Source organism: Emydura macquarii, unplaced genomic scaffold, assembly GCF_026122565.2.
Source record: "Emydura macquarii macquarii isolate MOO-44397 ecotype Brisbane River unplaced genomic scaffold, CSIRO-AGI_Emac_v2 contig_1644, whole genome shotgun sequence".
In the NCBI taxonomy this organism is placed as follows: Eukaryota; Metazoa; Chordata; order Testudines; family Chelidae; genus Emydura; species Emydura macquarii.
The window spans coordinates 1,089,052-1,116,138 of NW_027131781.1; the positions used below are offsets into that span (position 1 = coordinate 1,089,052).

General features: G+C 65.4%; 2 protein-coding genes across 2 annotated transcripts; one reads left to right on the top strand and one right to left on the bottom strand.

Annotated features, from left to right (window-relative positions):
* Positions 1-920: 920 nt before the first annotated feature.
* Positions 921-18,179, top strand: ANPEP (alanyl aminopeptidase, membrane). Its single transcript, XM_067556079.1, has 20 exons — positions 921-1,612; positions 2,454-2,596; positions 3,269-3,405; positions 3,504-3,630; positions 9,241-9,395; positions 9,566-9,679; positions 10,138-10,281; positions 10,365-10,430; positions 11,205-11,270; positions 11,960-12,132; positions 12,554-12,633; positions 13,113-13,249; positions 13,472-13,527; positions 14,570-14,717; positions 14,955-15,046; positions 15,630-15,740; positions 16,046-16,213; positions 16,383-16,523; positions 16,926-17,007; positions 17,678-18,179. The coding sequence occupies exons 1-20, from the start codon at positions 921-923 to the stop codon at positions 17,828-17,830; spliced, it is 2,985 nt and encodes a 994-aa protein (XP_067412180.1). The 3' UTR covers positions 17,831-18,179.
* Positions 18,180-19,676: 1,497 nt separating this feature from the next.
* Positions 19,677-21,618, bottom strand: LOC137158268 (mesoderm posterior protein 1-like). Its single transcript, XM_067556054.1, has 2 exons — positions 20,671-21,618; positions 19,677-19,868 (listed from the first exon to the last, which is right to left on the bottom strand). Exons 1-2 carry the CDS (start codon positions 21,616-21,618, stop codon positions 19,677-19,679), a joined length of 1,140 nt encoding a protein of 379 aa, XP_067412155.1.
* Positions 21,619-27,087: the final 5,469 nt, after the last annotated feature.

A 27,087-nucleotide genomic window follows, 5' to 3' on the forward strand; every position in this document is an offset into this window, starting at 1 on the left:
ACCCAGCCCATCCCAGACAGGGGTTTGTCCAGCCTGTTCTTAACACCTCCACTGCCGGGGATCCCCACCCGCCCTGGGAAGCCTCATCTGGAGCTTAGCTACCCTGGGAGTTAGAAAGTTTCTCCTAATATCTAGCCTAAATCTCCCTGGCCGCGGATTAAGCCCAGTGCTTCTGGTCCTGCGTTCGGTGGCCATGGAGAACAATCGATCCCTGTCCTCTGTAGAACAGCCGGCGACACCACACGGTTGCAGACTGTTCTCAGGTTCCCTCAGTCAGTCGTCTGTTCCCAGGACTGGCCAGGCCAGGTTTTAGCCTCTCCTTGCAGGCCAGGTGCTTCAAACTTGGGGCGTTTCTGCTGCCCTCCTCTGCACTCGCTCGACTGTGCTGAAGTGTGGTGCTCAGAACTGGCCGCAGGACCCCGGCTGAGGCCTCCCCCGTGCCAAGTGGAGCAGGCCAGTTACCTCCCATGTCTCACAGATGAGGCTATGGTCAGCATGTCACATAGGGGGAACTGAGGCGCAGCGCGGTTAAAGGGACCCAACATCCCTAGCAAGCTAGACATGGCTCTTGAACCCAGGAGTCCTGACGCCAGTCCCCCACTCTAACCAACAACCTGCACCCCCCCTCCCAGGGCTGGGCAGAGAACCCAGGAGTCCTGACTCCCAACGCCTGCTCTGCCCATTAGCACCCACTCTCAGGGGCGGTGGGAGCCTGACTCTGCCTTGTTTCCCTGCACAGGGGCGGTGCGCACAGGTCCTGGTTCCCATTAACTTCCGCCTGGAGCTGGGGGGAGTTTGTCCCAGATGCTGCGGAGCTGCAGTGACCTTTGGGAGCCTCCGAGCCCTTAATACTTCACCCATTAACCCAGAGCTGATAAAAGGCTGCTGTGAGCCCGGCACTGCTTCCTCAGCAGCGCACCATGGCAGCCGGCTTCTTCATCAGCAAGACCCTGGGCATAGTCAGCATCGTCCTGGCCGTCGGCGCCGTGGCCACCATCGTCGCCCTGTCAGTCGTGTACTCGCAGGAGAAGGACAAAAACGCAGCATCCTCCCTGTCCGGTGTCGCTCCCAGCACGGCCAGCCCGGTCGTCCCCGGCAGCACGGCCAGCCCGGTCGTCCCCGGCAGCACGGCCAGCCCGGCTGTCCCAGGCAGCACGGCCAGCCCGGCTGTCCCAGGCAACACCACCACAGCCACCCCGGCCAACCCCTGGAACAACATCCGACTGCCCCAGTCCCTGCTCCCGGAGCGCTACACTGTGATCCTGCACCCCTTCCTGACACCGGATACCTTGGGCCGCTTCATCTTCAAAGGGAACAGCACCGTGATCTTCTCCTGCCAGGAGGCCACCAACCTCATCCTCATCCACAGCAACAAGCTCAACTACACGGCGCCGGGCAGCTCCCTCGTCTCCCTGGAGGGGGTGGACGGCTCCAACCCGCCGGCCATCACGAAGAGCTGGCTGGAGGCAGAGACCCAGTACCTGGTGGTGCAGCTCAGCGGGCAGCTGGAGAAGGGCAAGCGCTATCAGCTGGTCAGCAGCTTCGTGGGGGAGCTGGCCGACGACCTGGCCGGCTTCTACCGCAGCGAGTATGTGGACGAAGGACAGACCAGGTATGGGAAGCGCGTGGGGCTGCCCCTGGGGGCAAGGCAAGGGGCAAAAGTGCAGCCGGGCTCGGCGCTCACCCGCGGCAGCCGGGGACCTGCCCGCTGTCCGGGGCTGCCCCGGCCACGGGGCTTGGCTGCAGGCTCCATGGCAGAATCACTGTAAATACCTGAGGGGCAGAGTGACCCCTGGGCCTCCAAGCCTAGCCCCCCTCACAGACCTGCGCCATGCGCAGCAGCTTTCGGGGCTAAGCCCCCCCCCCCGGCCAAATACCCCAGCCTGACAGTCGTCGCCCGTGCCTGCTAACGCCTGGGGGAACCGGGAAACAACCATCCCAGGAGCTGCAGCTGGCAGCCGGGGGTCCCAGAGTCCCTCTGACCTCCCACCTCCCGCAGTGGGCAGGGCTGAGCTCTTTGGGGTGGGGGCACCCCTCCTGCTGCCTGTGCAGTGCCCAGCACTGCGGGCCCAGCCACTGACCCCTCTCCCCCCAGCCTGCCTGGCAGGGCCCTTCCCCCATCCTGCCCCAGGGCTAATGGTGCTAGCCAAGCCCAGTGCAGGGCAGGCAGGGTCTGGAGCTGCCCCCCTGCGGCTCCCCCACTGCCCCTCAGGCCCCCGTGCGTGCCATGCCAGGCCTGGCTCCCCAGCCCTCCGCCTTGTGCCGTTCCAGGCTGGGGCCCTCGTGCGCCGACAGATCCGCCGGGGGCTCGGCGGGGCCTGGGGGGATCTGAGCCGGGCCGGGTGTGAGCAGCTCCCTTGGGCGCTAGCAGCAGGAGCCCCGGGCCTGCCCCGCGGGGCTCCAAGCGGGGCTGGCCGGGCTGGCTGGGCTGAGCGGGTGGCTGTTGCTTGCAGGATCGTGGCCACCACGCAGATGCAGGCGGCCGACGCGCGGAAAGCCTTCCCCTGCTTCGACGAGCCCGCCATGAAGGCCAACTTCACGGTCACGCTGATCCACGCCCCCACCCACACAGCGCTGTCCAACATGCCGGTGCAGAGTGAGTGTGCCCGGGAACAGGCTGCCCTGCGCCAGCAGCCTCCCCACGGGCTGTGCCCTCTGCCCCGCACGGCTCCGCAGAGCCCTGGCGGGTCTGCACTCTGGGACCCGGGGCACGTTCCCTGGCCAGGCCGGGTCACTGACGGGGGCTGAGGCTGCTGGAGATCGGCCAAGCGCCGAGTGCAGTCGGGGAGCCCCGTGGGGGGGAGCAGCCAGCAGAGAGCAGGAAGGGGCTGGAAAATGGGGGGGCGACTCTCCCACGGCTCCAGCAGCGAGCTGCCCACCGGCTCCCTTGAGCCTGATGTCCACACGCAGCCCCCGGGCAGAGCGCCTCCTTGCTCGTCGCCTCTGCTCTTTGCCCGGGAGCGCTCGTCCCGCAGCGTGGGGTGAAGGGGGTGTGGGGCATGGGCGGAGACGCATGGGGGAAGCAAAGCAGGAAACCAGGAAGTTGTGTTGGGGGGCTGCCCTGTGCTTTGAGCCCCACGCTGGTGGCTGGGATCAGTGCCCAGGATCCCCCTGGGGGGGCAAGGAGAGGGCCATGCCAGGGGGCGGGGAAGGGAGCCCCATGCCTGCTATGGCAGAGGAAGGGGCACAAGGGAAGCGCTGCCCCCTGCTCTAGGGTGGGGCTAGGGGCGCGGGCGTCTCAGTGATGGGGCCCTGCCGCTTCTCTCAGGCTCCAGGCAGCAGCTCATCGACGGCATCATCTGGAACGTCACCGAATTCCAGCCCACGCCCAAGATGTCCACATACCTGCTGGCCTTCATCGTCAGCCAGTTCCTGGCAGTGGAGACCATGCAGGACAACGTGCTGGTAGGGAGCGGGACGGCAGGGGGTGGGCTGGCTTCGCTGCAGGGGAGGGGGAGCTGGGCCCCCCGGGCCTTGACTGAGCCTCACGTCTCCCCCTGCAGATCCGGATCTGGGGCCGGCCCAAGGCCATCACAGAGGGGCAGGGGGACTACGCGCTCAATGTGACGGGGCCCATCCTCAAGTTCTTCGAACGCCATTACAATACGCTGTACCCACTGCCCAAGTCTGGTGAGTGCCGGCCTGGCAAACGGGCCAGTGTGCGCGGGGGTGCTGTGTTCTGCTGGGCTGCCACGGGGCCATGCACGCCTGTGGTGGGGGTGGGGGGTTCCCTGCTCTCCCATGAGGAGGGGGCTTCTGTGCTGTCCCATGTGTGGGGCGTGGGGGTGGCAAGCTGCAGGCAGTGACTCCAGAGCGCGGCACCAGCCCAGCCTCGGGGCAGGCTGACAGGACGCAGGCACAAACCCCAGGCTGGCGGGGAGTGCTGTGCTGACATTGCACCCACCAGTCACCAGTGTGAACCCCTCAGGCACAGTGACAGCCTGGACGTGGAGCCACCGCCGGGCCCCTTGGGCACCGTGAGCTACCTCGCCACCCAGCTGAGCCGCCCTTGCGACAGACGGGCCCGTACGCCCAGACTCACAGCAACATTCAGGTCACTCCCAGCCCCAAAGGACCTGTCACTTACCCCAGGAATGTTGCACTTTAGATCTCGTTCCAAAGACAGCGCCTGTAGCCTGTCCGATGATAAACTATCTCCAGATTAATACCCAGGAAAAGGAAACCAGCGAGTTATTTACTGGGGCAAAGCAGGTGAACACAGACACACAGATGAGCTACTATCTAACCTTTCACAGTAGAAGCTTCTAGAAGCAGCAAGCTCTCCTCCCCCAGGCTAACCAGCTGGGGATCCCTTGCTCATGTCTTGCAAACCAGAGTCCGGCAGCACAGAGACCCAGTTCCTTCTTGTTGGGAGGGTTTTATTCCCCTCTGCCCTCCTGCTCTGAGCTGCAAACTCAGCAGAGGGGAGGAATCTGGTCTTTGCTGGGTGATAGGCTGGGACAGTGACCAACAAATGCTTTTGTCCTCTTTAATGGGCCACTCTCGTCCATCTGGCGTCGCTGGGCTGTCCGTGCTGGGCCCAGTGTGACACCTTCGCACTAGCTAGCTTCGCACTCTCCTGCCTGGTGATTTACACTGTCACTCAGGGGTCTCCCAGCGCCCCCGCTCCAACAGCCCCATGCACACGGGACACAGAGGTTACAGGTCAGATCAGTGCTGCAGCCACTCACCAACCTGCCATAGCATCTGAGCGCTGAACACGTCCTTTGTACCCAGCGGAGCCAGACTGACGCTGCCCATGCACCTGTCCGTGCTCAAGTCAGGCCTGGGGACCGAGGCATGAGCTGGCACCTAGTCCGCCAGCGTCGCTCTCCCAACACAACGTGGTTCCCCGGTTCGGTACAAGGCAGCTGCCAGGATATTTTCTTTCCCTTACTATGGATTGTTTCCATGTCAGACTCCTGCAGGGCTAGGCTCCGGCGTAACAGCCTGGCACCCGCCCCTTTGGCCTGGTGCACCTGTCTGAGCAGGGCGTGGCCTGCTCGAACTATCAGCCTTGTACCGACGAGGCTGCTGTTGTTACTAGCCCGGACTCTGGCGCGGCATTCCCTCCCAGTGACAGCAGAGCTCCGTTATTTACTCAAGAAGGCCGGGGGGGCTCTTGTCCCCCGCCCCAGCCGACAGCAGCCCAGTGCCCAGTCCTGTGTTAGACGCATCAGTGCACAGCTGAGATCAGGGCTGGCGAAAGCTGACTCTTTTCGACAAAACCTTCTATGTCCTGGAGGCCTTTCTTCCAGGCTGTGGCCGGACCAGCCTGTGTGCCTTCCCCTTTTTGGAGAGGTCTGTTGGGAGGCTGTAGTGTCGCTGGACCCTTGTACAGACCCCTGGGAACAGCTGGCCATCCTGAGAAAGGCTTGGACCTGCTGCTTGGTTCGTGGGGCTGGCCAACTCCGAATGGCTTTGACTTTAAAGGGCCGGGGCGCCCCAGGCCACTGCCCGCCCTGTGTCCCACGTAAGTTACCTGAGGGCCCCGGCTTGCCAGTGAGGCTGGCTTCTCGAAGCCTCTACAGCACAATTCCCACGTGACTCAGCCGGTCCCTCAAAATAGCCCAGGCATCGACCTGGGGCTTGGCAAAGGTCTGTAACCCCCGCGACTGCTCATCGACAAGCCTCGGAAAGGGAGCCCCTGCCTGGCATAACCAGACCCACTCTGAACGCTGCCTTCTCCTGGCCTCAGCAGCAGGGGCCATTGCCAGTATCCTGGAGTCAAACCCAGAGTGCTGACGAAGTTTGCACCCTCCCCCCCAGTAGATGCAGTACGTGCTCTCTCCAGCATGGGCGGGGGGGGTTTAACCTTCTAAAATCCAGACTCAGTCTCAGGCTTTCATCCCCTGTGGGTGCCATTCTAATAGGGGAGGCTCAGTGATCACCCCGTCTCCAGCATGCTCCCACCTCCTGAATTGGTCGGCATCTTCCCTGCCGCAGGACACGCTCTGCTGGGAGCAGGCTGGGCGCTGTCCTTTCAGAGGAATGCAGGGTTTTGTTAGTCCAACCTGGCAGGTTGGAAAGTACCTGCCTGTGGTATTTCAAGAGGGCCAGCGTCTCCTGCTCTTGGCTTAGGTCCAGACCCTCCCAAATCTCACTGCTCTCCAAAGGCGTCTCCCCCTTACTCCCCCTGACTGGGTCAATTAAAGGGGCAGTAAATGTTCCCTCAGCGGCACAACAAACCGTATCCCCCCATCTCTCTGGGTGGTAAGCTTTCAGTCTACTGAGATGTGCTGTTTGCACAGTTCCCCTCCCAGGGGTTTCATTGCCTCATTCACTCGCTCTGCACCTTGAAAGGTCCCTCCCACCAATCCTGCATCTTCTTCTTCCTCACCGGAACCAAGCCAAGCACCACGTCCCCTCTGTCAGCAGAGCTTTCTGCAGCCTGCCTGGCACACCGAGACACTGACTCCTCGCAAGGGGCGGTGCTGTACGTCTAGCAGGGCCTTTACGTTCTCCTCCCCATGGGCTGCCCTCCCACGAGCCTTCAGGTAAATCTAGGGGTCCCCTCACTTGTCTCCCATGGAGGACATCAAAGGGGGGAACCCCATAGATTCTTGGGTACACTCCTGCTTTGAATAACAAATAAGGGAGCAACACACCCCAGTCATTCTCTGACTGGGTAACACCCATCCTCAGCGTAGGCGTCAACGTCCCTGCAGCTTCCTAGCAGAAATTCTGCCGGAGCCTCTCACAACTTCGCTCCATTCTTGCAAAGGGACAGTCAGGACCCACCTGCAGCAACTCGCTCCTGTCCTTACTGGGCACAGACGCCTGCTTGCAGAATTCACCGGGGTGCCTCTTTTCCCTTGTCTGAGCCTCCCGGGGCAACAAAGCAGGTAAACCTGCCCCTTTCCTTCCCAGGCCGGAAGGAGCTGCATTCCTCTCCTTGTCCAGGGCAGGGTCAGTCCAGTGACCCTCCATAAACCCCCTTGGAGTCTCCCTGAAGTTAAGAGCAAATCAATCGCAGCTCCAAACCCCTCTGTGACATACCCAAGGTACACTCCAGACTAGTGAGCAGCTGGGTCACCCCCACTCTCTACTCTGGGTGCCCTGTGCACTGCCTTGCCTCTATAGCCTCCACTCCCGCTCTGCTCACAACAGCCTCCAGCATGTAAGTCACTCCCAGCTTGGGCTGCGTGTGAGCCCCAGCCAGCCACACCTTGGCTCTTCCCAGCCTGGCTTATGCTGCAGGGTGACCCCAGCACCCCCTCCAGAAATGTCGGGCCGGGGCTGCCAGCCCTCTCCTGGACAGTGCAGACTTACACACAGACCGTCATTTTATTCCTAGAAATGACAGGCACAAATCCTCGTATTCCAAATGGAGTTTACCAAACACTTCAGCGCAGCACACTGGCTTAGCTAAAGCAATAAACCAGGTCGGTGAACTACACAGAGGCGTTTTCAGTGAGTACGAGTAGTGAGGTGTGACAGTCAGAAATGGTTACAAGAAACATGAAGATAAAACACAACCGGTGCCTCATTTAACAAACTAGGTTCCATTCAAAGCCACCTTTTTCTCCCCACACGCTCTCAGCCGTCTTACTGGCCAAACTTCTTAGGCCAGGAGCCCTGGCCCAGCTGGATGGGTGTTTCCTTTGCTCCTTCTGGTGCAGTGAATCAGTGGGCAGACAGAGAGGAGGAGAAGGGGGTCATTGTGGCGTCTGCCCCTTGTCCTCCTTGCCAAGTGTTTCCAGCTGGAAGCACGGTGACAGGCAGGCTGTGTGGCCGGGAACACCAGGCTGGCTCTTTGCTAAGGTGTAGATTTTTCTCCCCGGCCCCTTCCAGGGCGCTCAGATGCTGCAGTCGGTCAGTTCCACTGCTGTGGTGCCTCTGTGGCGTGTGGGACAGGAGGCTCTTCTCCTCCCCCCGGCACCTGATCAGGAGCAAAGCTGTCAGCTCCTGACCTGGGGCTTTCTTCGACAGGATGGTCCCCTCTGCAGACATGACTCTCCAAGGTCTTTTCTCACATGACCATCTGATGCCTCGAGGTCACTCATTTGTCTGCTCTTTAACCTTTACAACTCTCAGTATTGAGCCTCAACAGCGCCGCAGTCATGAGCTATCAACTGAATTGACTTCTGGTAGGTGAATCCTCTCACGATTCACGTCAAGCTGCCGGAAGTGACTCGGGTGTGGCTACCAACCTCAGGGCAGGCTTTTAGGAAGCCGGGCACAAGCCCCAAATTGGCTGTGAGTTCTGTACTTAGATTTCACCAACAAATCATCAAGTGTAAACTCCTCCGGTACGGTAACAGCCTGAACATGTCCCATTAGGGACTCGGATCTGCCTCGCCACCCAGGCGAGCTGCTGTTGTGACAGATGCACCTTTACACCACCAATCACAGCACTATTCAGGCTACTCCCTGTCCCAAAGGACCAGTCACTTACCTCAGGTCAGTTGCACCTCAGATCTCACTCCGAAGACAACGCTTGCAGCCAATCCTATAGTGAACTGGATCCAGACATATTAAGAGGAGAAGGAAACCAGAGAGTGCTTTACAAGGGTAAAGCAGGTAAACATACACGACTAAATTACAATCTTAAATTCAAAGGTAATAGAAGCTTCCGTAACCCATACACAAGCCGTATTTGTCCTTTAGGGCTAACCCAGGCTAAGCAGCTGGGGATCCCTTGCTTATGGCTAGAAACCTTGGCCCCCGGAGTCCAAGCAGTACAAAGAGCCGGTTCCTTGTTATGGGTTTTTAACCCTCCTGCCATGTGCCTCAAGCTGTGATGTCAGCTGATGGGAGGAATCCACTTGCGTGACTCATCTTCACAGTGGCGGGGGGAGGGCAGAACAACAAAGAGCTGTTATCCTCTTTACCGTCCCACAACAGTCCGGGTGGTGTCGATGGCCCGTCCCTGTTGGGCAGGATGTGACACCTTCTGTTGGGGGCCAGCCCTTCGCACTGGTTCACGTCTCTCTCCCGCCTGGTGATTTACACAGCGCAAATGCGCCAATATCCCCGTCCGCCCGGGATACGGCTGCTGGGCGTGAGATGGATGCTGTAGCCGCTCACCAGCATTCAGTGAAGTCCAAACACTGAACAGACCCGTATCACGAGAACAGCTGCGGTAACCTTGCAACGCCAGGGGAGCCAGCCTGAGACCAGCTATGCATTCGTCAGTGTTCAGGGAGGTGGGCGGTTTCGTGCTCCCCCACGGGGATGGGGGGTTCCATGCTCTCCTGGGGGGTGCCATCCTGCTAACGAGGCCTGTCCCTCTCCCAGACCAGGTTGGCCTTCCAGACTTCAATGCAGGTGCCATGGAGAACTGGGGGCTAGTGACCTACCGGGAGAACTCGCTGCTCTACGACCCGCGCTTCTCCTCCATCGGCAACAAAGAGAGGGTGGTGACGGTGATTGCCCATGAGCTCGCCCACCAGGTACCTAGTGCAGCCCCCTCTGGCTCCCTGCCTGCCCTCGGCTGGGCGTAGGGATGCTGAAGGGCTGGCTCTGGCCCGGGGATTCCCTGGCTGGGGCGGGAGGGTCTAGCCTGGGGATTCTCTGGGCTGGGGGGCTCCCTGGCTGACCCTCCCTCTCTCTCCGTCCTCAGTGGTTCGGGAACCTGGTGACCCTGCGCTGGTGGAACGACCTGTGGCTGAACGAGGGCTTTGCCTCCTACGTGGAGTACCTGGGGGCGGACTCTGCTGAGCCCTCCTGGAACATTGTGAGTCGGCCCCGGGGACAGGTGGCACTGCCTGCAGGGAGTCACCAGCCCGGCCCCGGGCGCCACTGGTGGGCTCTCCAGGGTGGTGGCTTTGACCCAAGTGGGGTCAGCTGTGGCCTTGCGGGAAGGCGCTGCGTGCTCGCAGGGAGGGAGCCCGGGCTGTGCTGAGGCCCTGCTGTCTGGGTGGCTGCGCACTGGGCGACGGGTGCCAGCGGGTCTCCATCGTTCCTCGGGGCGGCATGTGCAGTTCCCTGCTGGGGCAGGCCCTCGCCCAGCTCCTGGTGCTGCGGGGCGGGAGCCAATGCGGAGCTCGAGGCTGGGCTCAGCCAGGGCTGGGGGGCGGGACGGGACGAGCTGGCGCTGCATCTGTGCTGGCGGCAGTGCAGTGCCCGCGGCGGGCTGGTCCCTGGCTGGGTGCTGGCACTGCCCCCGCAGGCTGTAACTTGGGGCCTTTGCAGAAAGACCTGATCGTGCAGAGTGAGATGTACCGCGTGATGAAGGTCGATGCGCTGGCCTCCTCGCACCCGCTCTCCTTCCAGGAGAACGAGATTAACACGCCGGCGCAGATCAGCGAGGTCTTCGACGCCATCGCCTACAGCAAGGTGAGGGCTCCCCCCGGGCTGGGCTGGCCTGGGCCGTCCTGCTCCTGGCCCCTCGCTCAGCGCCTCTCTCTGATCTTCCGCAGGGGGCGTCGGTGCTGCGGATGCTCTCTGGTTTCCTCACCGAGGAGCGCTTCAAGCAGGGGCTGCAGGTACAGTTGTTGCCAGGTCCCGCACTGCTGGGGGGGCTCCGTGCCAAGCGGGGGCTCACCTGGGCGTTGTCTGCACGGCCCCTGCTCCGAGGCCGCCCTGGAGGCAAGGCAGGCGTCAGCCTGGTTTCCCGTGGGAGGGGCTTTGCCAAAGGGGGAGCCAGCTCCATCTCCCCGGACTCAGGCAGCGCTCACCGGGCCCGCGGCCAGGCCACAGGAGGTGGAGACACGGGGGACGGGGGAGGAAGGGCGGAGCAGTGGGCAGTGCCTGTGGGCCCAGGAGTGATGCTGGGGGAGTCCCTGCTTTGCACATGTAGCGCCCTGCTCAGCACGCGGTCTGTGCCCGCTCCGTGCCAGGACAGGGGCTGTGGGGGTGGGACAGCCCCTGGCTACACAGCTCGGAAAGGCCACAGGCTTGGGCTCTGGAGCTCCCTGGCTCAGTCGATGGCTGGCCAGCATGGCAGCCATCACCCCCCAGCAGCCGTGACTGGGGAGGGGCCCAGCCTGCTTGCTCCCGCTGTATCAGTGCAGCCCACGGCCGCCCTGCCCGAACGCCCTGCAGTGAAGAGGGGGTGGGCAGCGGGGTGGGCACTGCTGCGGGGAGCCAGGCCCAGGAAGTCCTTGCCAGGGGGCTTCGCTCCGTGCAATACCTCTGCCTGGCCCAGCAGCAGGGACGCAGGATGCACTCCTGGGGCGGAGGCAGCATTGCAGAGCCCCGGCTCCGGGATCCCCGTCTCATCCCGAGCCAATGGTGACCTGTCTTTCCCTGTGTTTCAGTCCTACCTGCACACCTTCAGCTACGGGAACACCGTCTACGACGATCTGTGGACTCATCTGCAGAAGGTATGTAGGGTCATCCCCTGTGGCCGGCTGCCTGGCGCGGGGCGGGGCTGGGTTTCTTAGCTGTGCATTACCTGGGATGAGTCGGTGAATGTCAAGGACGGTGCGCTGTGGCCTGCTCAGCCGGATGAAATGGGGAATCACAGTCCCACAGCCACCTTCACTCTGCCCCTTCATCTGCAGTGCTGCCTGCGTGTCTGGGCCCCGGCGGGCGCACGGACAGGCTCGGCGCACGGCTCCGCTGGGCACAGGGGAGGAATCGGAGCCGTGCCTCGCAGGGCCTGGGTTGACGTTTGTCTTGCCGTTGCACCCCAAAGGTGCGGGGGGGCTCTGCAAACACGGGGGTTGGCATGACCCTGCCCCAGAGAGCTCCCAGTCCTGCCAGCCCTCACACACAGCTCCTGCGAGCAGCACCAGGGAGCTCTGCCCTGCACCCAGCCCTCGTGGGCAGCAGCTCGGAGATGTAAGATACAGCCTGTCGAGAGCCCTTGCTGTCCCCGGCGGCTCTGCCCGAGCCCATCTCAGCACGGGAAGCAGTGGTGGGGGTTCGACTGAACTGCCCCAAACACCCAGCTCTGGGCACTTCTCTCCGCCCCCCAGGGTGCTCTGCAGATGGGCAGGGGGCTGGGACAGAGCCAGGCGCCGATCCACAGAGAACAGCAGCCAATGGCCCCTTGCTGCCCCCTGCACAGGTGGTGGATGGAGACAAATTTCAGCTGCCCGCCAGCATCAAAGGCATCATGGATCGCTGGACGCTGCAGATGGGCTTCCCCGTGGTGAGCGTGAACACCAGTGACGGCGCCGTCAGTCAGAGACACTTCTTACTGGACTCCCAGTCCACCGTCGAGCGGCCCTCGGCGTTCAAGTGAGTGATCGAGTGGCCCGGCTGGGGCGCCCCGTGTGCCCAGGGGTCCCATGCGAGCGCCAGCCCCTCCCCTGCCTCCTGGCACCACAGAGCCCCACGGCCGTGCCTCTCAGAGGGGGCCTCTACAGGATCGTGGCCGGTGCTGCACTGTGGCACCCCACGGACGGAGATGGGGAGAGCGGGGCCCTTCTGGTCCTGGGTCCCCTGGAGCCCGCTGGGTCTTCTGCCTTGGAGAGCCCCGAGGCCAGCCCCGTTCCTCTGTGCTCCCCATGGGGCGTCACCCCTTTGAGGGGTGAGGGGGGGTGTGTGATACAGGGGCCCTCGCACTGAGGCGCTGGGACTCGCCTCGCCCTGGGGGCAGAGCCCTGCAGCGCAAGGAAGGGCAGGAGATGTCAGCATCTGTCTGTCTGTCTGTCTGCAGCTACACTTGGATAGTCCCTGTCACTTGGAGAACGTCACAGAGTGCGAACGAATCAATGTACTGGCTCAACGAGACCTCAGGTGCCTGCCGTTCCCCGGCGTGTCCCAGGGCGCTGGGCTCGCTGCTGGAGTGGGGCAGGACATGGTGCTGTCCTGCTTCCTCTCCTAGCGGGCGACAGGCTAGCAATTGGCAGGTGTCCGTGCCCCGGGAGAGTTCAATGTGCTGCCTGGGGGTGTCGCTGCCCCCTCTTCAGCCCAGACCGATCAGCAGGGGGAGAGTCCTTGTAGGGGAGCAGCCTCCGGGGGGCAGTTCTAGGGGAACAGGCCCTGGAGGGGCGTGGCGGAGAGGTTCTAGGGGGTGTCCCCGGAAGGGCTCAGCAGGGGTGTCTAGGGCAGTGGCCCCTGGAGGGGCATGGTGGGGGGGGTCTAAGGGAGCAGCCCCTGGAGGGGCTTGGCGGGGGGGTTCTGGGGAGCATCCCCCAGAGGGTTCTAGGCTCAGGGACTCTGCTGGAGACTCGCAGGGGTGGGCCCCACTAACGCGCTGCCTTTTCCTTTCTCAGCCACGGTGCCATCGTTCCAGGTGACGGATGCCTCCAGCTGGCTGCTGCTCAACATCAACGTGATGGGCTACTTCCGGGTGAACTACGACCAGAAGAACTGGAACAATTTGCTGGGCCAGCTGGCCACCGACCACCAGGTACCCGAAAGCCCAGCCTCTGCTCCCTCATCCCAGGGAGCCAGGCCCTGCCGTGGGGCAGCCGGGTTACAAGCTGGGCCAGGGACCCCAGAGCCAGCCCAGGGCAGCCCAGTAGCTGCAGACTGGCCAGGGACCCATTCCATTGCCCTTTTCCTGGCCCTCGCCCCACAGGGTCGGCTCCTGTCCCCCACACCCTGGGTAATCGTGTGTGCTCTTTTCCAGGTCATCCCGGTGATAAACCGAGCCCAGCTTATTGACGATGGCTTTAACCTGGCCAGGTGAGGCGCCCGGGCCGCCAAGGGGTGACAACTAACCTCTGGCCTCCTGACCCAGCCCTACGGCTGAGTCCTCTCCCCACGGCACCCCAGCGGGGCTTGCAGGACGGGGTGGGAGGCAGCAGTCTGTCCCCGGTGCCGCACACAGCAAGCGGGAGGGCCCCACACGCTCCAGTTCCCCACCTCTGGGGCTGGGCAGGCTAGGAATGCCCCCCTGGCCTTGCCCTGCATCTTGCTGGCGGCTCAGCTGGCTGGATTCTGCTGGAGCAGGTGCCCCCGTGGCCCCGCCCGGGTAAGGAGGGTCTGTGGGAGACGCCAGCCGGGGAGGCGAATGCCTGAGGCAGGGTGGCCCCGGCTCTGCCCGACCCCAGGCACGCAGCCAGCCCATGCCCGACGATGCCTGGTGCCCTGCCTCGCACGGCTGTGCCCTGGTGCAGGGCATCAGCAGCACTCCTGGGACCTGGGCCAGCCCAGCCGGGCGGCGGGAGGGGCTCCATTGTTGCGGGTGGGGGACGGAGCAGGCAGGGGTTCTGTTGCCAGGCGATACAGGGGGCCGGCACAGGTTCTGTTGCCAGGTGGGGAGGGGGAACGGGCAGGGGTTCTGTTGCCAGGCGATGGGCGGGGGCCGGCGGGGGTTCTGTTGCCAGGCGAGGGAGGGGGCCAGCACAGGTTCTATTGCCAGGCGATGGAGGGGGCCGGCACGGGTTCTGTTGCCAGGCGATGGAGGGGGCCGGCACGGGTTCTGTTGCCAGGCGATGGAGGGGGCCAGCACGGGTTCTGTTGCCAGGCGATGGAGGGGACCAGCACGGGTTCTGTTGCCAGGCGATGGAGGGGACCAGCACGGGTTCTGTTGCCAGGCGATGGAGGGGGCCGGTACGGGTTCTGTTGCCAGGCGATGGAGGGGCCGGCACGGATTCTGTTGCCAGGCGATGGAGGGGGCCAGCATGGGTTCTGTTGCCGGGTGGGGAAGGGTGGAGGGGCACGGAGACGCCCGCAAGTCTGGTGGCATGGCCAGGGGACGTGAGTTTTGCAATCGACTACCTAGGGCTAAATACATCAACATCGACCTGGCGCTGAACACCACCATCTACCTGGACAAAGAGCGGGAGTACCTGCCCTGGAGCACCACCCTCGACAACCTGGGCTACTTCCGCCTGATGTTTGACCGCAGCGAGGTGTACGGCCCCATGCAGGTGACGTGAGCCCCACCTGCCCCCGGCTGGGCTGCCTGGTAGGCAGCATGGGTGGGTGGCGCTTGGGTGGGCGCTGCTGTCCGGGGAAGGGCATGGAGGCATGGAGCCGTGGTTGCGCTGGGTGGCTGGGGGTGCAGGTGACGGGGGGAGGCTCAGCGGAGCTGCTGGGCGTTACTGACCCTTCTGCCAAGCGGCTGGGTTTTGCCAGGAGGCTAACACCTGCCCGTCCTCCCCCAGAAATACATCCAGAAGCAGGTGAAGCCTTTGTTCCAGTACTTCCAAAACGTCACCTCCAACTGGACCACCATCCCGGACGGCTTGATGGAGCAGTGAGTCCCACTCAGCGTATCCTCCGGCCAGCCACAGGGCAGGGCAGGCAGGGCACCCCCAGCGGCCCTGGAGACCTGGCTCTCCTGTGCTCGGGGCCCCCCCTTTCCTGTCTCTGCACCCCACGTGGTGGGCAAGGCCCCCTCCCTCAGCCAGAGGGGGTGCTGGTCATGGCTTCGCAGGGCTCCTGGGCGGGCTCGGGGCATGTTGAGCGGGTGTGGCCTGCCCCAGCTGTTTCAGGAGCCCCCCCTCTGCCCGTTCCCCTCCCCATTGAGGGATGGCTGAGCTGGGCAGTGGCGCCTGCTGGGGAGGAGCTGAAGCAGCTGCCACGGGGGGTGGTGCCCAGTGGGAACTGCCCATGCTTCACCCAGGCCACAGCTGGCTGCCCCCGCGGGAGACGACCCCCACCCAGCACACACTGCACCTGGCAGATGGATGGCCTCCTGGGCCTGGCTGGAGACAGGCTGGTGGGTGCCCGCCTGTCACGGTCACTCTGCCTGGTCTTCCTGCCCGCCTGGGCTGGGTCCTGCGGCCTCGCCCAGTAGCCTGAGTCCGACCGCTGACATTGTGCCTCTCCCCGGCCAGGTACAACGAGATCAATGCCATCAGCACGGCCTGTTCCTACGGGATCCAAGAGTGCTGGGCGCTGGCCACCGACTTCTTCAACCAGTGGAAGAAAACCCCCAGCAACAACCCGTGAGCCCTGCCCCATGGCCTCTGGGATGGGGGGGACGTGGCTGGGGGGCTGGGCTGGGGGCGGGGTCACAGGGGATCTCAGGCAGAATTGGCCTGTTTCCATCTGGTAAATACCCAGTCCCCTGGCGCTTCCTGGGCCCTGGTTCACAGTGAGATGCTCGCCCTATGCATGGTCCAGTGCCTGCCGTGGGAGCCTCTCCCCATAGCCTGCACCAGGGCTCGGCGCTGGAGTGGGGCCCCTCTGACTGAGTGCACGCCGCAGCGCTCCGGCTCGGCCCCAGTGACCGGCGCGTTCCCTCCCCTAGGATCCCCCCAAACCTGCGCTCCGCCATCTACTGCAGCGCCATCCAGACAGGCGGCGAGGAGGACTGGGACTTCGCCTGGCAGATGTTTCGAAACGCCACCGTGGTGGCTGAAGCCGACAAGCTGCGCGTGGCGCTGGCCTGCAGCCAGGAGCTTTGGATTTTAAGAAGGTGTGGGGCGGGGAGGGGCACACCGCTGCTCTCGGGGAATGGGGGCCGGGGCTCCTGAGCGCAGGGGGGAGAGGGTTGGCAATGAGACGGGCCCAGGGCCTCTTCCGGGGGTTGCTGGCCCTGCACTTGCCCCGGGTTCCGCGTAGCAGCCCTGCCTGCCCCATTGCAGGTACCTGGACTACTCCCTGGATCCCACCAAAATCCGCAAGCAGGACGCCATCTCCACCATCAACAGCATCGCCAGCAACGTGGTGGGGCAGAGCCTGGCCTGGGACTTCGTCCGGGGCAACTGGAAGACACTTTTCAACCAGTGAGTGCCCCACAGGGGAAGGAGCCCGGGGAGGGGGCGGAGCAAGGGGGGCTGGAGAACGGGGGGGAGCAGTGGGGATCCCCCTGGGTGGGCAAGGGGGGGATGGGGATGAGGGGAGCAAGGGGGAGCCCAGAGAGGGGGCGGAGCAAGGGGGGCTGGAGAACAGGGAGCCCCTGGAGAGATGGGGAACAGGGGAGGAGGACGCTCAATCTCCCCCCTACGCTGGGTGCCCTTTGCGCCGCCCGGCTCCTGTGGCTCCGTCGCCGTGAGCGGCGGCTGCGCCGCCTCGGGGGCCCTCTGCGGAGCCATGGCGTGGGCGCAGCGTTTCTGGGGTGCTGCCCCTGCGAGAGGAAGGCGCCTCACCCCCGCCCTGTGCCCACCTGCTCGCCCCTCTCCCCTCAGGTACGGCGGGGGCTCCTTCTCCTTCTCGGGCCTGATCCAGGCGGTGACGCAGAGGTTTGCCTCGGACTACGAACTGCAGCAGGTGAGGCCCGGCGCAGGCGGGCTCCATGGGCGGGGGAGCCCCTCAGGTCCATGCTCGCCCTCCCGCCCAGGGCCCGGCAGGGCGGTTGCTCCCCGCAGCCTCTGCCCAGGGCCTTACCCAGGTGGCCGTGAGCGGGCGGCGTGCTGGGGCTGGGGCCGTATTGTGTGGGATCAGGGGGGCTTCCCAGCCCCTCTCCCTGTTACTGCGGCTCTGCCCCGGCCCGGCTGGAGCTCCTGGCCGCACCCTGCGGCAGAGGGAGTCCAGCGAGCCCCATGCCTTGGGGGCCAGCGAGGGCAGCTCTTGGGAGACGTCCAGCTGTGATGCCAGCCCCAGGGCCGGGGGCACGCGCTGCCTCTGGACCGCACAGCCAGGGCAGCGGCGTCCTCCCCGTTTGTGTGGCCCCAGCCCGAGGAATCATGTTACCCCAGCACCTCTGGGCACAGCCCCAGGGGCCGAATCCCTGTCCCGTGGCGGTCTCAGCCTGACCTCCCTCCCGGCTTGGCTGCTTTCCCACTCCTCTGGGTCCGCCCCCCGGCCCCGGCTAGTTTCTGGGGCTGCACAGGGCCGAGGTGCCCGGGTGGGGTTGCCAGGGCTGACGGAAGGCAGCGCAGTGCAGGGTCGCTGTCCTGCTGCCGGCCCCACTCACCTCGGCCCCGCTCTCTCTCGGCAGCTGGAGCAGTTCAAGGCGGACAACGCCGAGGTGGGCTTTGGCTCGGGCACGCGGGCGCTGGAGCAGGCGCTGGAGAAGACTAAAGCGAATATCAAATGGGTGGCGGAGAACAAGGAGATGGTGCTGACGTGGTTTCAGAGCGCAAGCAGCTGAGTGGGTTACCTCCGTAACGCCAAACCCTCCCGCTGCTGTGGGAGGGGTTCCCGGGGGTGACCCCTCACTCCTGTCACTACACCCGTGCTCCCTGGCTCCTCCCCAGAGAGCCCCACGCCCCCAAACGCCCCCCAGTCTGCTACACACTCCTAACGCGCCGCACTGCCTGGGGACCACGGGCGCGCACTGCCCCGGGCTCAGTGACTGTCCCAGGGAAGCCCAGGTACCTGCATGGGGGTTATGGGGCAGACAGGATGGGGAGGGCAATGGGGCTGCTGGCTGGGGACACCATGTGTGCTCTGTATCGTCCTCTGCACCCCACGACACTGTAAATAAAGGCTCCATGGGAACCATTCATGGCTGTGGTGCCGGGGCTCTCCAGCAATGGGCTTGCAGCCAGGCCCAGCGGCACGGCCCGCGTCTCACGCACGCAGTGTGGGCAAGTGCCCAGGCCATTCCTTTGCCCACCGGCTGGGCGGCGCTGGGGGAGGGGCAGGGAGAACCGTGGGGGGCGGGCAGGGTGGCTTGGGGGCCCAGAGAGGGGACATGTTGGGGGAATGGGAAGCGAGCCGCTCCCCGGAGCCCCGTCAGCCGGCGCTGGGGTGCCAGGTGGAGGGGCCAGCCTCTGCCGCAGGCGAGCTCCGCCCGGCCCAGGGGGGCCGTCGGGAACCTGGTGCTCAGTGGTGGCGAGAGCCGGGCAGGCGCCATGTCTGCGGGCGGGACGGTCTGATGGCGGCGTGGCAGTCACCCCGAGGGGCCAGGCCGGCCCAGCTCTGCTCCCTGCTGGGCTCGTGCAGGCCGGCGCAGCGTGGGGTCAGTGCGTGCCGGTGGCAGGCCCGCTGAGACGGCGCGGGGGCAGCGGGCACAGCAGGTCCCCTGGAGGCGGGACGCGGGGGGAGCAGGTCCCCCACAGATGTTGGAGGGAGAGGAGAGCGCTGCAGCCATCCGCCCCCCACGCCCAGCCCAGCCCTGTCCTCTGTGGGTCCCTCGGGTACAGGTGGGGCTCGGGCCAGCCTGGTTAGGAATGTCCCTCAGCGGTGGGGCTCCCAGCCCCCCCCAAGCCTCCCACCACGGCCTGCTCTGCTGGGGCGTGAGGCTGATGTCTGTGCTTGGAGTCAGGGCAGCAGGGCGAGGAGCTGGGGCTGGTTCCAGGCAGGGTCTGAGCGCCAGGAGCTGGGCACGGGTTGCAGAGCAGGAGGTCCCTGCTGTCTGGGGCAGGCATTGGTCCTGGGGGATGCCAGGGGAGACTGGTCCACGCCTGTACCTGCGCGCATACCACCGGCACTCAAAGCCCAGGGAAGGGGGACCACGGGATGGGGACCCCGGGGGTCTCTGGGAGGCAAAGCCAGGCGAGGGTGACCCATCTCACCTGGATGCTGTGGGGTAAGCCCAGCCTGGCCCCACACGGCTGGCTGAGGGAGCTGACCGCGCCCGTGGCAGAGCTCCCGTCCTGGCAGGGGGCTAATGAAACCTGGGCTGGATGGAGAAACGTACCACGAGTGTCAGCCAGGTCAGAGCGTGGGAGGCGCAGGGACCCGGCTCACGAGGCTCCGTGCCCGTCACCTGCCACCCCTGCCTTAGAAACTGTGCCTGCTCCCAGAGCCGGGCCGGCCTACTCCCACCCAGCGCCCACCCAGTGCCGCCTGCTACCAGAGCTGGGCCCACCAGCCCACCCAGCGTGTGCCACGCAGCACTGGTGAGTGACCCTACAATAATACACCAGCGTGCACAAGCAGCAGCATGGCAAGGGTTTAATCAGAAGGGCCTTTCCTGGCCAGGCACAGCGAGGATGGGGCGCGGGGCCCTGGCAGGGACCTGCCGAGAGCAGAGCCTGCCGCAGCGAGCGCTAGGCAGTGAAGGTCCCTGTGTCTCCGCATCCAAATGCAGCGGCTGTTCTGCCTCTCATCATCTCTCCAGCGCCAGCTGCCCACCATTCCTGCTGCCGGGCTGGCTCCGCGGGGGCGTCCCTGGCGTGGCTGTGGGCTGGCTGGGGACTGGGGGCGATGGACCAGTCCAGGGATGGACAGATGGGGCCTGCCTGGTGCCAAAAGAAAAGCTGTGTTTAAGGAGGTGCCGGGGTGAGGTGACTGCACCCGTCAGGGCCGGGCAGGACCTGTCAGCCCCCCCGCCCGCAGCGTCCAGGCAGTGTTATTCACCCCCTTGACCAGGGCGCGGCCGGCTGAGGGGCCCCGGTTGCAGAGCCCCTCGGAGCCGCGTGCCGTGCTGCACATCATACCGTGGCAGGCAGTTCCCCTGGCCTGGCCGGCGCCCTGCTCTGCAGCAGGGAGGGTCCTGCTCTCCCCGCAGCCCCGTGCGGTTGGCCCTGGCATGGAGAGCTGAGCTGTGGCGCAGGCGAGGCGGGCCTGGCATGTCTGCACAGGCTCTGACGCACGGTCCCTGCATTGCTGGGGCAATGCTCGTACCCCTCCTGGGGCTCCCGGAGCAGAACCCGCCTCGGGCCCGGGCACGTGACCAGACAGACCCTGGGGGCTCAGCCCAGACCCTGAACACCGAGGGGGGGGGGCGCTTTCTGCCTGGCCCGCATTGCATGGGCAGCGTGGCTCAGGGGACGCCGGGGCGCAGGGAGATGCACTTTAAAGGGAGGCGCCTGGTTTCCAAGCTGCTGCTGCCTGGAGGAGTCGGAGGAGCTGGACCAGCGGAAACATAGTGCTAGGCCCGGTGCCCTGGCAGGTGCCACTGGCTGCAGGCTCCATGGGGAACCTGGCCCCAAGACCGGTGCTGATGCTGCAGGCCTCCTGCCGGGCCTCGCTAGCGTACGGGGAAGGGAAGGGGTCCCCCCGCCACCCCCGGCTGACTGCTTGCCAGTGTGCAGCGCATACCTGGTGGAAAGCCGTCCGCATGGTGCAGTGCGTGGGCGACGTCCAGGGCCGTGCTGCCGTGGCTCCTATCCCACTGGAGTCGGGGGGCTCAACGCAGCAGTGGGGCGATCCCCAGGCCGCAGTGTCTGTGATCTGTCGCCCGTGGGGCTCTGGAGGGCTCCCTGCCTTGGGGCAGGAGGTGGGAGAGCCCCAGGCCCCTAAGTCTGCGAGCTGGGCCCCATGGAGCACGGGGGGCACCCCAGTTTCGGAGCAGGAGGTGGGTGTCACCCAGGATGCTGCTCCAGTTCTTTGAGTCCAAATCAGCTCGGGGGGCGTCGCTGCGGCAGGGCAGTAGGTGGGCGACACCCAGGACTCTGTGCCCGGGGGGGACCCTTCCCGCTGGGCTGGAGATGCTGCCCGGAGGACAGGGGTCCTGGCCTGGCCGCAGCCCAGCCCTTCGGGGCACAGGTGGCAGCGCCGGCGTGGGCCCTCCCTCCTCTGGGCCAGCGTCTCCTCGCTGAGGCCCAGCAGCTCCGCCAGGTGGGAGATGTAGCGGCTGGCCAGGCGCAGGGTCTCGATCTTGGTCAGGCTCTGGCCGGCCGGCGCCACCGAGGGGGGCAGGTAGTGGCGCAGGGTGTGCAGCGCCTTGGACAGGTTCCTCATGCGCAGCTTCTCCCGCTCGCTGGCGCTCTGCCTCTGCCCGCCGCCGGCCCTGCCCTGTGCCCGCTGGCTGCCGCCGCAGGGATCCGCCCTGTGCTTGAGGGGCAGCGCGGGAGCTGGCCCCGAGGGGCAGCCGGGTAGGGGCTCCCGGGAAGCCTGGCGTGCAGGCGAAGGGGACGGGCTATGCGAGTCTGAGGAGGAGTTGGGAGAGGTGGAGTTGGACTGGGCCCAGCCCCACGCCTGCAGCAGGGCCGGGCCGGGGAGCAGCTGGAGGTCCTGGGCTGGGAGCTGGGGAGGACAGCTGGCCATGGCGTCCGGGCTGGGCCTTCTCCGGCTGCGTGTGGGGCGAGCCCAGCAGCCTGAGCTTTATGTGAGGCTGGAGGTGTGAAGTGGCACCTTGGCAGGTTGCAGGGAGGTGTCAAAACCCACAGAGCCGGGGCTGGGGCCGATGCTGGAGGCCTGGGAAAGCCAGCCCCATTTGCAGAGGTGTCATTTCTGACTCCTCCGCCCTTTAATTGGGGCTGCCCTGCGCTGGGAAGTGTGCGGGGAACAATTCACAGGGCAGTGAGAGCTGCTAATTTTCTTACCAGCCCGTCTTGAGTCGACCAGCACAATCCCACAATGCCGCTGGGCCACCCCAGCACCAGGGGCAGCTCCTCAGTTTTCCAGGCCACGCTGGGACCTTGACCTTCCCCAGGATGGGGAGAGGGGGGCCCACTGCGGACCAAGCCCCCGAGCGCTTGGTCGTCGTTAATCCCCGCGCAGCGATGCTGGCGCTGCCCACAGCCCAGTGCGCCCAGGGCACAGCTCGCCGGGCGGCTAACGCCCGAGACGCCTGGGCCCTGTTCCCAGCTCAGCAGAAGGGCCGTGCTAGATACCAGGCCAGCGGGGAGCAGCGCGATCACCGCGTGTGACCGCCGGGTAACGCAGGCCAGAGAGTGACTCTGGGTGACTAGAGCGGCGCGGTGCGGGAACCTCCCAGCCGGATTTAAAACTTGTTCCCGGCGGAGAATCCACCTCCTGGGGAGCTGCTCCCGTGGCTAAAGCCCTTCCCTGGTAAACGCCGACGCCGGCTTCCCTGGCTGAATTTGTCTGGCGTCACTTCCGGGTGTTAGATTGTGTCAGCCCATCCTCTGCTGGCTTCACCTGCGACAAGCAGGGAACGTGGGATCTGGGGGGGCCTGACCCAGCTTCCCTCGCCCCAGAACCGGGGTGCGTGTGGCTCCTGGCCCGGCCTCACAGCCCGCCCGGTCCCCCAGCCCTGCCTCCTCTGTTCTGGGAGCTTCCCCCCAGAGCTGTGCTCAGTGGTCTGGATATAGGGCCCAGCCCTGGTGTCCCAGGGTACTCAACATCAGCTCAGCCCTGCAGCCCCCGTCGGCACTGGCTGGGGCCAGGCTTCCTCGGCAGCCGAGCTGTCTCATGGGGCAGCCCCTCTGGCTGCCCTGCAGATTTCTGGGGGGAGGCTCCTGGCACACGTCCCAGGGCTCGCACCCAGGCTGCACTGGGCCATCTCTGCTCTGTCCTGGGACGATTCCTGTGTGAGCCGGACCGGCGCTTCTCCCCCTCCCCCCCGGGGGGCGTCCTGGCTTGCGTCCCCCGTTAATGCAGAGCAGGGCGAGCGGGGCCTGCTGCTCTCAGCGAGTCCCTGCAGCGCACGCCGGGCTCCACTGTTTGCACAAGTGCCACCTCCCTGGGCCCGCAGGTCAGCTGGGCCATGGGGCAAGATACAGACCGGCACCTCCCGGGGCGCTGGGCCTCCTTCCCGCTGCGCTCCGGCCCCCGCTGCGCGCCCCACTTCACACCCCAGAGGGACGCCATGGCCCTCGCCACCCCGGGACACGGCTCCGTGCGGTGCCCTGTGGCAGGCTGTGGGCTGGAGGGGCAGGTGCCTGGGACGGACAGGCTGGACCGGCCGGGGCTGCATCGCTTTCGTCAAACTGCATTTTAGGAACATTTTCGAGGTGTCTCCCCCTCAACCCTCCCCCCCGGCGGGCGGGGGCACAACGTTCCCCCCCCCCGTGCTGTTTTGTCTCTGCCCGTATTAACCGTGCCAGCTGGCGGTGATTTCCCTGTGAGGGAGGGGCGCCCCGGAGGCTGGGGAGCTGCCCGCGAAGGGAGGGGCGCGGCACAGAGTCCGGGGGGGTCATTTGCACCTTGCTGGGACCCGGCTCCCTGCCAGCGCTCAGGAAAGGCAGGGCATCGTTGTGGGCAGGTTGGCATGTGCGGCTGGGGGGGTCAGAGACGCAAACAGCTGTAGCATCTGCACAGAGGGGGGCTGGGGAAACATCCTGACGCCACGATCTAAAGCCGTGGGATTCTAGAGGGGTCTCGCTGGCCGCGGGGTGAGGGGAACGGCGGCCGGTCTGCGAGGTGAGGAGGGAGGGAGACAATGAGCAGCCAGGACGGAGGCTCCAGAACGGGGCAGTGCAGGTAACCAGGGGCGCCCTGTGCCCCCTCTCCACGCACCGCAGGGAAGGAGGCAGCCAGAGGCTGCACGCAGCAAACTGCTGGAAGGAAATATCGGCACACAATGCACGCTTGGCCTACGGAACTCCCTGCAACTAGACACCAGAGGTAAGCAGAATTGACAGCTGGGGGACACACGTCGCTGGGTGGCCAGAACGTTCCCTGTCACAATTGCCTGGCCTCAGCCCCTCCTGCTGCAGGGCAGGGGCCCATCACCGCCCACCTGGGCCGGGGGGGGTCCCCTCTGGGGAGGTCGGACCATCCTCGTCCGTCAGGGGGCTCTGGTTCCCTCCCTGTAGCAGCTGGCGCTGCCCACTGTCAGAGCAGGGACGCTGATGGGTGGCGCCCCATGCCGAGGCAGGCTGGCAACCCCGCACCCCGTCTCCCTGCCCTGCGGCCTCTGATCGGCTTCGTTCTGCTGCTTGTATCTCGCGCACCTGAGGGGGGCCTGGACCACCCTGCACCCAGCTGCTCTGTGACACAGTCCCAGTCTGTGCTGGGTGCGGGGCTGGGTGGTGTGTGTGCCACACGCCCAGCGCACACGTGCTCTGTGACACGCCCGGTGCACACGTGCTCTGTGACACGCCCAGCACACACGCGCTCTGTGACACGGCCAGCACACACGCTCTGTGATGCTCTGCACCCAATTGCTTCATGACACATTCCCAGACTATGCTGGGTGTGGGGCTGGGTGATGTGTGTGCCACATGCCCTGCATACATGTGCTCTGTGACACGCCTGGTGCACGCATGCTTTGTGACACTCTCTGCATACGTGCTCTGTGACACGTACGTGTGCTCTGTGACACTCTGCTCACGTGCTTTGTGACACACCCTGCGCACACATGCTGTGACACTCTCTGCACACGTGCTCTGTGACACGTCCGGCACACGCATGCTCCGTGACACGCCTGGCACACGCGTGCTCTGTGACATGTGCTGCTCCTTAGCTGCCCAGAGGGTCCAGGCCCCGAGGGACTTTACAAGCCCAAAGCAAGAGCCAAGAGTCAGCCTGGCTCATGCCGCTGGCCAAGGGCGGCTCCCCTGCGGGCAGGGAGGGAGGGGTGAAGCCCAGACACTGCACGGTGCAAGCTCGCCCTGGGTCTGCACATGAGCGGGGAGGAGGCAGGACCTGGAGCACTGGGGCTGGGACGGGGAGTGAGAGAAGTTTCCTGGCCTGGCTGCCCCCACCCCCAGACCCTATATTCGGGGATGTCCACGCCTGTCCTGGTGCAGGGATGCGTATGTCTGAGCCGTGCAGCGGGTGCTTGTGTACACATGGGGTAGTGCGGGGGCAGGGGGGTCTGTGTACACACCAGTGTCAGTGGGGGGGGGGGGGGCCTGTATTTTGGCAGCATGTCCCACGCCACGTTCCCTTGAGAGCCTCTCCCGGGGCTGTTTTCGTTCCCAGAATTGCAGCCCTGGGTTGCCCTGGTAACCTTTACACCCGACGTGTCAAGGGACAGCTGCCCGGGGCCTGGGAACGCAGCCCAGGGCTCCCTCCCAGCTCCGTCCCCTCCCCACCTGAGATCAGCGCGGCTCCATGGGACGGCCTGTGGGGGGCTGTGGTTCCACCTGCGACACCCCCTTGGTTCTGGGCTTCTCCTTACTAGCCATGGGGCCGAGCTGGTCGGGAAAATGCTGGCGTCGCGCAGCCAGAGACCTCTCCGGGCATGTCCAGACCCGCCCCGGGCTGGGTTTTGGTGTCATTTGTGGCATGATGACTCTGAGAGGCCCCAGTCAGGGATCAGGGCCCTGCCGTGCCGGGCACTGACAGACCCCTGAAGGGAGCCACGGCCCCCGCCTCGAGGAGCTTACAAAAGCTAGATGGGGAAACTGAGGCACAGAGCAGGGAAGTGCTGTGCTGAGGTGTGTCCAGTGAGTTAGCGGCAGAGCTCGGCACGGAACCCAGGAGTCCTGGCTCCCAGGCCCAGCCGAACGGCCCAGCCCCTCACTGCTGAGGCAAGGTTAAGAGAAGTAGCGAGGGTGATTGATGGAATGGGATGGGGGGGGGCGAGGGCTGGCCGGGCTGTGCCAAGGGGGGTGATGGGCAGCCAGGGGAAATTGTGCTAACATCAGCCCCCCCCCAGCCACCCACTGGAGCGCTGGCCTGTCAGGGCCTGACCTGGGGAGAGCCACGGGGCAGGGCAGTCCCAGGGAAGGGCTGGGGGCCCGTGGCTAGGGGCTGTTCCTGCTGGAGTGGCCAGAGCCCTGGGGACAGGCTCGCCCTGGCCCTGATGGCCTGGCCGTGAGCCAGGGGGTTTCTCCAGGGTTTCTCCTGCGTGCCGGGCTGGGATCCCGGGGGGAACCTTGCTTCCCTCTTGCTGGGAGTCCTGGGCCCACGTGCCCCTCCTGCTGCATTGCCCCCTTGCCTGCTGAGGTCCCCCCCCCAACCCCCCTGGAACCAGTTGGCTTGGGGGGGGGAGGGTTTAATATTCTTGCTTTACAAGTGCTGCAGTTGCCTGGTGCAGGGTCCCCGCCGCAGGCTCTGGGGCAGCGTCTCCAAACGGCCCAGTCCATTGCTGCCCGCAACGGGGTGAGGGGGGGGCCCTGGCTCCTCCCAGCCCTGCTGTCTTGTGGCTGCCCGCCGGGAGCGGTTCATGGGCGCTGAGGGCACGACGCGCCCCTCCGTGGGGGGCAGGATGCTCTGATGCCCCCACCTTCCCAGCCCCTCCCCATGACAGAGACACCAGCAAAGAGCCTCTCCCCCCATTGTCCCCTCCCCCCATGCTGATGGGGTGGGGGGGCAGCAGACAGACAGACACGGCTTCCTGCCCCCTGCAGCCAGCCGGCGGGGGTGGGAGGGGGGTGGCAGAGCCCCTGAGCCATGGCCTGGATGTGCTCGCAGGGCGGCCGGCTCATTAGTGGCAGTGTGTGAAATGCCATTGCCAGGGGCTGGGTCTCTCTGCTTCTCCCCCCCCTTGGCTCCGGGCTGCCCAGACCCTGCTGGCAGCCTGTGGGGCGGCCGTGGGGCCCAGGGAGCAGGCGCAAGGGCCCTGCCCACGGCCCGTGCAGTGGGGACACCCGTGGGTCGCGTTGCTGAGCCCCTCCCCAGAATGTGGGGGGTGTCGGGCTCAGGACACAGCTGGGAGAGCAGAGCCTGGAACTGGGGTTGGGCCCCGCGCTCCAGCATCCCGGGGGGACGGGGCTGGGTTTCAGCCCTGCTCTAGGAGACACCTGCCCCGGGCAGCGCCTGGCCCAAGCCCTGCCGCCAGGATGAGCCTCCTGCCCCATCACTGTCCTCCCCCAGTGCGGCAGGGCCTGGCCAGGGCTGAGCAGTGTGGGGTAATGGTTAGCACCAGGGCGTGCAGCC

What these genes read in the sequence shown, in the direction of transcription:
- LOC137158268 (XM_067556054.1), bottom strand. Translation starts at nt 21,618, where the DNA reads ATGGCCAGCTGTCCTCCCCAGCTCCCAGCCCAGGACCTCCAGCTGCTC. An exon ending in TGCGGACGGCTTTCCACCAG is followed by an intron (nt 19,869 to 20,670) that starts GTATGCGCTGCA and finishes TTTTGGCACCAG; the next exon opens with GCAGGCCCCATCTGTCCATC.
- ANPEP (XM_067556079.1), top strand. Translation starts at nt 921, where the DNA reads ATGGCAGCCGGCTTCTTCATCAGCAAGACCCTGGGCATAGTCAGCATC. An exon ending in GAGCGGCCCTCGGCGTTCAA is followed by an intron (nt 12,133 to 12,553) that starts GTGAGTGATCGA and finishes GTCTGTCTGCAG; the next exon opens with CTACACTTGGATAGTCCCTG. An exon ending in AGGTGTACGGCCCCATGCAG is followed by an intron (nt 14,718 to 14,954) that starts GTGACGTGAGCC and finishes GTCCTCCCCCAG; the next exon opens with AAATACATCCAGAAGCAGGT.